We start from the raw sequence: 10,092 nt of genomic DNA, 5'->3' as shown, positions 1-10,092 counted from the left end.
CTGCTGCTGCTGCTAAGTCACTTCAGTCGTGTCCGACTCTGTGCGACCCCATAGATGGCAGCCCACCAGTCTCCCCCGTCCCTGATTCTCCAGACAAGAACACTGGAGTAGGTTGCCATTTCCTTCTCCAATGCATGAAAGTGAAAAGTGAAAGTGAAGTCACTCAGTCGTGTGCAACTCTTCGCGACCCCATGGACTGCAGTCTACCAGGCTCCTCTGTCCATGGGATTTTCCAGGCAAGAGTACTGGAGTGGGGTGCCATTGCCTTCTCCGTATATACTCACTAGACTGGCTAAAATGAGAAAGACTGATAATTCCAAAGTTTGGTGAAAATAAGGAGAAACTGAAACCATCATACTTTGCTGGTGGAAATGTAATGTGATAAAGCTACTTTGGAAAACAGTTTTTAATAAAGATAAATATGTACTTACCAAATGATCCAGCATTCCTGCTCCTGGGACTCCACCCAAGAGTAATGGAAAGATATGTCCCCAGAAAGATATGTTTGTGAATGTTCATAGACGCATTATTCATAGCAGCCCCAAAGTGGAAACTATCTACCTTCTCTTTAACCAATGAATGGGTAAACAAATGTGCTATATCCATATGGTGGGGTGCTACTCAGCAATGAAAGGGAATAAAGTACTTATACATATGTGGAAAAAATCTTAAAACTCTTATGCTAAGTGAAAGAGCCAGACACGTAAGACTATATATTGTATGGTTCCATTTACATGAAATGTTGGAAAAAGACAAAACTGTAGAGATAGAAAACAAATCATTGGCTGCTGAGGACTGGAGATGGGAGTGAGAATTGAGTGCAAGCAGGCCTAAGGGGTGTTTGGAAGTGGTAGTTTTCCAAAACTGAGTTGCAGAAATATTTTCATGACTCTATGCATTTAAAAACTCATAAAATGTAAAATGAATGAATTGTGACAAGTAAAGTAGTTGTTAATAAAACAAACATTTAAAAGAATGTGTTCATGGTTGTTGCATCTTTTTAACTGGAGCATTTAGTCCATTTACTCTTTTTGTAGTTATAGATATATTTGGATTTTTTTTCCTGTCATTTTATATTGTCAAATATATTTTATATATTTATTTCTTTTCCCCTTCCTTTCTTACTTTACTTTGGATTATTTTTACCTAATTCTTTATTTCTTCTTCTATTAACCTGGAAGTGATACATTCTGCTGCTGCTGCTGCTAAGTCGCTTCAGTCGTGTCCAACTCTGTGCGACCGCATAGATGTTAGCCTACCAGGCTCCCCCATCCCTGGGATTCTCCAGGCAAGAACACTGGAGTGGGTTGCCATTTCCTTCTCCAATGCATGAAAGTGAAAAGTGAAAGTGAAGTCGCTCAGTCTTGTCCAACTCTTAGCAACCCCATGGACTGCAGCCTACCGGGCTCCTCCATCCATGGGATTTTCCAGGCAAGAGTACTTTAATATAGTCACCCTAGAAATGTCAACATACACACTTGCAAGTCAAAGTCTAGAGTTAATAGCTTGCCCTTTTCTTGGACAATGCAAGGAATTTAGAATACATGAACTTTAATAACTTCCTGCTTATGTATATATAATACTAATGTGGCAATTTTAACCCCTCAAGACATTTTAATTGTTTTATACAGTTTAATATTATTTGACTGTCCACATATATGCTATGTTTTGGCTGTCCTACTTTATTACATCTCAGATTCTACATCCATGATATTAGTCTCAAAATTTTTTTTATAATGAAAGGTGATAGATTGTATTAAGAATACTGCTTTTAGAGTCAAACTGCTTTATTTTTTATACTTTAAAAAAAATAAAGCATAACTAGAGGGATACCCCGAACCACGCCCAGTGTCACACCTAGTCAGTGGCAGAAGCAGGATTTGAAACAATGAAGCCCTTATTTTAAACCCAATAGCATCTCCTCCATTGTGAAGTGCCGGAGTCCAGCTCCAGCAGCCAGAGAATGAGCCTGAAGGGATGGGCGGTGTCGGTGAGAAACAACATAGCCTCTCAGTTTTCTTGGACTGCATATTTATTTCAAGCTTAAGAGTCTCTTTTATATTTTTACAAAAGCATTAGGTCAGAGGTTTGACATTTTCAGTTCCCCCTGACCCAGATTTGTTGTCTCCATAAATCATTGTTGCCCCTCAAAAGGAGTTCCTGCCTCAGCCATTCTCTTATCTACTTCTCATGTGTCCTTGTAAATACATTGTAACTCATGCTAATGTCTGGGCTCCATACCACATTCCTCAGTTTATTTCTTATCTTTCTAAATCTTGTTTGCCCCTAGTATCCTGAGCTCACTTTCTCTAAAAAGGTTTCTAACCACTAATATCTCCAAAATTCCTAATCTCTATAAGCTATAGTAACATATGCTAACATTGAAACATTCCTTAAATCTTTAGCTTCTAACTATTTTAATTATTCCTAAGCCCTAAATTCGGCAAACTCCTTTGTCATAAACATTTCCCTCACAAATAGCTTTCAGATAGCAATGCCTCGCATGGCCTCAAGCTGCGGCCTACTGGTCATCCTGGAACACTCTTTTGTAAAGGTCCTTGAAGAATGTCAATGATTAACTTTATGAATATTCTCTGAGCACAGCTGCAGAAGGCTTTGTGCCTTCTCATGCTCCTCTCAAGAACAATAAGCACCTTAATATTCTTTTCAGTCAACTCAGCCGAGGAGAGGAAAAAACAAGTCAGAATCACAAGGCCTAACTCCTTCATCCTGGGTTCGTGCCTGTGGGACAAGGAGAAGGAGTTGGGGTTGTGCCTCCATTTTGTCAGTAACGCCTAATGTGGCTCCCTACAGTGAAGGGATTCTTACAACCCATAGTCTAAGAAGTCTGTTGGTGGCACAACAGACCACAGCCATCTTCACTGTCAGCAAGTTTTATGTAGAAGTTCAAATCCCTCTCATGTCTTGAGGTTCATAAAGGTTCATAAATAATTCCTCTGAAAAGTTTAAGCTAAGTACAGGTGACTTGAATTGCAGCCTTATGAATGCTTTTAAAATAAATTTCTCTGTGTTTCTTGCACCTTTATTAGCTTGCCAAACTAGATAACTGGAACTGTCTTGCAAAATTTACAGGACAAGACTGCTTCCATATATATCCAGTTCTGTGTTTGGGCTCTGAGGTGCTGAAGTGTGCTGCACTTATTCACAGGACAGACCCTTGTTCTATAAAGCAGAGAATTGAATTTCCCCTGATACAAAGTCACCTGGATGTTGTCAAGCCATAGGAGAGATTGTATGATGGAATTGTTAAATGCTAGATAGATTTTGAAGCTATCTTTGGTGGAGAGGTTTCTTTTAGAAGTGTGGTTAGCACAGAGCAGTCTTCCAGGTCTTCTAGGTTTTCTACTATCTCTATAAGCCTTTCTATAGCGTGGCAGGACAGCGTCCTGCAGGAATTGGCTCTGAACTTTTCCTGTAGGTCCTTCTGGCTCAGAGGCTTCCTCCAGTGACCGTAGAAGGTATCCGAACGCTCTGTGAAGACGGCTCCATCCTTGAGGGCAACACTCATCTCACAGTACAGTGTGTTGAAGTTTGGTAGGTTGTCTCGAGGGTGCTCCAGCTCCACCTTACCAAGCAGCTGTCTCACCTGTGGCCTGTTGATCTGGCGTTTGTGAAAGGCTGGGACAGTGATGACACCGTCGAGCAGCATGGCACAGGCCACATACTGGAAGGAGTGGCGGGCTTCATGCTCGGATTTGGGGAAGGGCCTGTTCACATACTGGACATCTGGAACTCGAAGCACAATTCTTTCAATGCGGTCAATGGGGAGTGGGCCTTTGTCTGTTACAAGGTGCCTTCTCATGGATGCAGCTGTGTCTGCCACCCAGTGGGTGGCCAAATGGGCAGGGAAACGCTTGAAGGCCACATCCTGCTTCTCCAGAAGCCAAGTGTGTGAATCTAGGTCTGGAAGGACTTTAGGAGAATAGTTGGTATAGAAGGCCCCAAACCCTGTCTCCAAATCCAAAACCCGTTTGTTTCCCTGGAGACCCAGCATTGCCAGGAAAGCAGCTTCTAGCCCATGCCTGGCAGCATTGCCCACGTGAAGTGGCTTGGTCTGAGTGGCAGCATTTGCCATGGGTGCCCCAGCATGAGAAACAGCAATAGCCAGGGCCTCTTGGCACTCTGTCACGCTGAGCCCAAAAAACTTAGATGCGGCAGCAGCACTCCCCAAGGTTCCCACCACCGAGGGGGGATGGAATCTGAAAAGCAAAAGAACACAGAGGTGGAGACTTACAAACTTCAGCTGCCAGGGGGCGGTATAGTACAGTGGTCAGGAGCTGAGCTAATGGAGCCTGAAGGCCTACATTCAAATCTCAGCTCTTCCTCCTATTAGCTATGTGATCTTGGAAAAGCTATTCAACTTCTCTGTACCTGTTTTCTCTTACATAAAGCAATCATCATCATCATCATCATAATAGTAAAACTCCCTTGTGAGTTTTGAATAAATTCATATAATTACAACAGGGCCTGACCCATAGTAAATTATTTATAAATGGTACTGTTACAATTGGGCTTCCCTGGTGGCTCAGCTGGTAAAGAATCTGCCTGTAATGCGGGAGACCTGGGTTTGATCCCTGGGTTGGGATGATTCCCTGGAGAAGGGAAAGGCTACCCACTCCAGTATTCTGGCCTGGAGAATTCCATGGACTGTATAGTGAAGTGAAAGTAAAGAATTCCATGGACTGTAAAGTGAAGTGAAAGTCGCTCAGTCGTGTCTGACTCTTTGCAACTCTTTGAGCGACTTTCACTTAACTTTCACTGTTACAGTTATTGCCCCAAAGGCAAAAGTTGTTGATTGCTGAAAGCCTCTGTAAGTAACTGTGAAAACTCAATGGAAACTGTGAGCACTCACTCAATATTCTTATTTACTCCTCCCCCAGAAGGCTGGAACAAATGGCAAAATAAATATTAGAATGAACCATCTGATACAGTCAGCGTTGGACCATTTTTGATCTGTGGGTTGAATAGTCAGGTTTAGGGTATTCTGTCTGTTCTCATTCATCTGAAGGACCCTAGAAATACCAAAGTAGATTTCTGCTTTGAGATGAGCCGAGGGCTATCCAGAATACCCATGAAGGCCAGCACGTCATGATCACCTTGGGGTGAGGGGATCCAGATCTGTTTATGGTCCTGGTTGCTTGATTGGCTCTCTAAACCCAGAGGAGACTTTTCACTAGCACTTCTGAGATCACACTTTTCTATATGGTATAAACAGTTTGATATCTGGTTGAGTGGACTTAACTGCCAGCACTAATGACAACAGCTTCCACTGAGCCAACCTCTATATCAGAAAGCTCCACAGAGATGACAACAAACAGATGAAGGGCAATGTGGGTGCCTCAGGATGGGGCACACTTTCTCCATACCTCTTTGGTATGTCATAGGCTTCTTTGGAGAAACGCAGTAATCGGCCTTGCACTTCAATACCAACATTGAAAGCCAGCAGCAGGTCAAGGCCAGAATACTTTGGACTTGGTGGCAGGGCTTCTGATAGAGCCATGAGGACAGGAAGGACAGCTCCAGAAGGGTGAGTTGCAGGGTGCCACGTGTCATCAAAATCCATTGAGTGGATCTGTGTGAATAGACACACAAACAACCAGAACCTAAATGTGTCTCCCTTCATGTGATGGCTTTTGGACCAGTCAGGGTTTATTTCAGTAATCACCTTGTTTGATGTGACATTTTTAGATCTGATCCTCTGAAGGTTAAACCTATGAACTGGCTGTGATTCTTAATCACATTGGGTGGGCACTAGATACGCTGTCCTCTGGCCAGATCAAGTGGGACCTTCCAGAGCAGCTAGTGAACCGCAAGGATCTTGGGTCTTACTCAGCGGCCACCATTGGAAAGATCCATACCTTCCTTATAAACAAAGCTGTAGAATTAGGTAGCTTCTCCTCCCTCCCTCTTTGACCTTTCAACAAGTCACATGAAGAGTTTAATGCCATTTATTCCATATCAGGCCATATTTTCTGAGCCCTTTTTATTATGAAATAATTTCAAATCTTTAAAGAAGTTGCAAGAACTCTTGAACCCAGATTATTAAGCTATATTTTTAGATCTTTATTTTCTGCTATAAGGTTTTATTCCTCCTCATCCCATCACTAGCTTTTTCCTTACATGAAATGGTAATAACCAGAAGTTCAATTTAAAATAGACTTTTGTCTCATTGTGGCTGGTGCCTTCCCCACGGCTTACTGGATGTTTATTTGTGGATGCACCATCAGATTTGATTTTTGAAATTCTGAACTACTGTCCCCATAAACCATAAAAATATCTCAGAAATCCCAACAGGTTCACGTCCAAATTATATCTTGTAGACTGCTCCTGACACACAGAAAAGGCATATAAATAGTCTCGCAGATGAGAAGTCCTGATTTTTGGTTCAGAAAAAAGAGACACCAGATGGTCATTGTTTCTATCTTGATAAATATCTGCTGATTGAATAAAAGGCTGGTTGCTAAATAGAAACTGATACTGGCCACAGCAGAAGGGATTAAGAAGGAATTGAGTCTGGATATTTAATTTAGAGTTGAGATAACTTAGGAGCATTTTTATCAAAATATTTCCATCTTATTTCTTCTCCTTCACAATTTCAAAAAACATCAATTCACTGTAAAAACATGAAATTGAAATTACAACATAGGCTAGAGGGCGGGCCACTTCACCTCTCTGAACTTCAAAGAACTCATCAGTAGGGTATGAAACCTGGGAAATTTCTGAGATATCTTCTGGCTCTGAAATTATTCTGATTGTTGAACAGTAGAAAAATCATGGAAATCTCCTTACAGCCACACCGTTAACGAAAGCAGCATAGGTTGGTGGGAGCCTGAGTTCTGGCTGGCCCCAAACAGTGCTGGATACATTGGAACTATAGATCTGGAATGAAAGAATATCAATCAGTGATACAGGGTATGAACCTACATGCCAAGTCACCATTTCAATAGTTGTTCTTCATCTTTGGAGACACTACTTTATTACCCCTTATTGAGCCCTTTGTGCTAGATTGAAGCCCTAGTTATTGGGTTTCTCTCTTCTTTGTAGAAGAAAAATACAACTTTCTCCATGGAAGGGAGAGGAGATGCTGCCACTCAATCCCAGACTGTGATCCCTAAGTGCACCAAGGAATGAAGTCTGAATTTACTCTTATTTACTTCTTGAAGATAAACACTAGGAAAAGGTAGACTGGTCGTCTCTATCAAGCGTATTCTTTGGTGGGTGGGTGCACATCTCCCATGTAAACACCTGCAGGCTGGTCCAGGCTTTTCTCCAGAAAATCTTCAAGTCTTTGCAAGAACAAATGGCTCGGGGCGGGTGCTATGGCCACCAAGACTCTCAGGTAAAACTGTGCTTTCAGTTATAAAAGTAATCAACTTGAGATATTTCTAGCCTTAAGATTAAGACTGGCCTTAAGACAGTGACTTAGTAAAGGACGTGGATGTATATTAAGACTCAGGTAATATAAAGCATAGATGTACATATGTGAGAGTTGAACCATAAAGAAGTTCAACTGAACACTGAAGAATTGATGCCTTCAAATTCTCATGCTGGAGAAGACTTTTGGGAATCCCTTGGACAGCAAGGAGATCAAACCAATCAATGCTAAAGGAAATAAAGCCTGAATGTTCATTGGAAGGACTGATGCTGAAACTGAAGCTCCAGTACTTTGGCCACCTGATGCGAAGAGCTGATTCATTGGTAAAGACCCAGTTGCTGGGAAAGACAGAGGGCAGGGGGAGAAGGGGGCAATAGAGGATGAGATGGCTGATGGCATCATTGACTCAATGGACTTGAGTTTGAACAAACTCTGGCAGTGAAGCCCAAGGAAGCCTGGTGTGCTGCAGTCCATGGGGTCGCAAAGAGTTGGACACAACTGAGTGACTGAACAACAACAACAAATACAGCATAGAAAAGCATAAAACTGTAAACCACCATGCTGTATTCAGCAGGCGCTCTCTCTAAAATGAAGAGTAGAGCAGTAGAACACAAATGCATGTCCCTGGATACATCTCACAAACAGGTGTGTGTGTACACCTGGTTTCAGTTCTAAAGTAGACATGGAGCTTCTTACTTTACTGTATCCACTGGCTTTGTGAAACACTTCTGTGCTGGTTCCCAGGAGCCCCACTCCCAGAGCATCCAGAACCATCCTCTTGCTCCGCTGAATGACACGATCTGTCAGGTGTCCCACCTTCAAGCCGTGGATCACTTTGGCAAAGCTTTCTGTGACAGACTTTAAAGGCAAGAGTGTTAGAGCAGAGCTACAATTACTCTGTATTCACACACTTCCTTTCTACATGAGAACTTAAGGTACTTCTGCATAAAGAGTGTGCTCCATTACAGGAAACCCAGTTGGTCAAATTAAGTTCAGATCCTAAAAAGTGACGTGTAGTGAACACATGTATGAGGCAGAGGGATGTGGAAATGGAAGATGGCCAGTTTCTGTTCTCAGTAGAGTTGAGGACACAGAGTAGCAAGCAGATAATGGCCACAGAGCGTGGTAGGCTTTGGTGGAGGCAGGAAGAGACTAAGAAGAGGAGGAGAGAAGGGAAATCTGGCCCATCAAGTGAGCATGCCTGGCCGTGGAGTAGGGCCCAGGGACTTCCCTGATGGTCCAATGGTTAAGACTTCACCTTCTAATACAGGGGGTGTGGGTTTGATCCTTGGTCAGGGGGCTAAGATCCCGCATACCTTGGGGCCAGAAAACCAAAACATGAAACAGAAGCAATATTGTAACAAATTCAGAAAAGGAAATGGTCCACAGAAAAAATAAAAAACTTAAAAAAAGAAAGAAAGATAGTAGGGAACCCCAGCAGACCCCCTGACAAGTCCTGAGCACCACCCCATATGCCAAAGAATAAATGATCTCTTTGTGGCCCCTGAGGAAGGGAACACTAGGAAACAAATGTGCAACTGCTCAGCCATCTTTCACCTTGGGCTGTCTATTTCTAAAATATCTTTCTGGTCTTGATTTTTCTCCTGGCATTTACATCTGTTCTTAGTAAAGATACTATGACTAATGCATAAATTATGGTAAAATAAAGAACTCAGGTTCAATCCCTAGATGGGGAAGATCCCCTGGAGGAGGGCATGGAAACCCCACTCCAGTATTCTTGCCTGAAAAGTCCCATGGACAGAGGAGCCTGGTGGGCTACAGTCCATAGGGTTGCAAAGAGTTGGACATGACTGAAGTGACTTAGCACACACTCATGCGCTTAGTTAATAAATATTTCATGAGATCTTGCTATGTGTCCACCCTGTGCTAAGCACTCTAGAATACCAAACCAAGATATTATGGTTCCTACCACAAAAATACTTATCTTCTCCAGGGGACTAAGGACAGTAGACAGATAATTTGAAAAGCAGTATGGCAACATCATAATGGATAATTGCTAAACTAGAAGGTTAAAATTCTATGAACTTAAACTGATTCATTTCTTCCTATTTTTTTAAATCAGAGAATTACATCTATTCTTGGCAAAACATTGATGAAAAACAAAATGCATTTAATTAGACCATCCAGAGGCTATGCGAAACATTGAAATGACATTTTTAAGGTAGAAGCAAGAGAGCAACTGAGAAAGCTGAGAAGAAAAGGAAAGCTAGAAAAACAAGTTTAAATAAGCCCCATAAAAGGAAACAATACCTGGAGCATCGTGTTGTTCTAAAGAGGAGGCTTGTCTCAGGGTGAACTGGGGAGCAATTTGGTTGCCAGCGACTGTCTTTATACCTCTCTCTTCTCTCAAACCCATTCTCTTTCATTTTTTTTCTAACTTGAAAATTTCCACTATTTCAACACCTCCCAGCTAAAATCACTTAAACTTCCTCTTTAATGAGTTGTTTAACTTACAGTAAACTAACTAAGTAAACCTAGAAGGTACAGTAGCAATGATCAAATGAGTCCTCACAGATATCAGAAAAGTACATTGATGGCAAAACTAGGCATCTTGAGCCTAGATGCTATCCGTCACAATCAGAAAAGCAGTCACACTCTTTTATATAGGCGTTCTAAATTTTGTCCTGGGGAAGTAGACATGGATTTTTGGAAAAGATCAGCAAAAAAATAAAAGT

At 42.0% G+C, this 10,092-nt stretch overlaps 1 protein-coding gene across 1 annotated transcript in view; it reads right to left on the bottom strand.

Annotated features, from left to right (window-relative positions):
* Positions 1-3,274: 3,274 nt before the first annotated feature.
* ACOD1 (aconitate decarboxylase 1) overlaps positions 3,275-10,092 on the bottom strand; it is a 72,607-nt gene continuing 65,789 nt past the window's right edge. Inside the window, exons 4-7 of the mRNA XM_055541900.1 lie at positions 8,093-8,293; positions 6,811-6,900; positions 5,388-5,593; positions 3,275-4,220 (exon numbers count right to left, since the gene is read on the bottom strand). Of these exons, the coding sequence (XP_055397875.1) occupies positions 3,275-4,220; positions 5,388-5,593; positions 6,811-6,900; positions 8,093-8,293 (1,443 nt within the window). The remainder of the gene's footprint in view (positions 4,221-5,387; positions 5,594-6,810; positions 6,901-8,092; positions 8,294-10,092) is intronic.

This window comes from Bubalus kerabau, chromosome 12 (assembly GCF_029407905.1).
Source record: "Bubalus kerabau isolate K-KA32 ecotype Philippines breed swamp buffalo chromosome 12, PCC_UOA_SB_1v2, whole genome shotgun sequence".
In the NCBI taxonomy this organism is placed as follows: Eukaryota; Metazoa; Chordata; class Mammalia; order Artiodactyla; family Bovidae; genus Bubalus; species Bubalus kerabau.
Note: the sequence above shows the minus strand (reverse complement) of the source record. Positions and strands in the feature narration are given on the sequence as shown.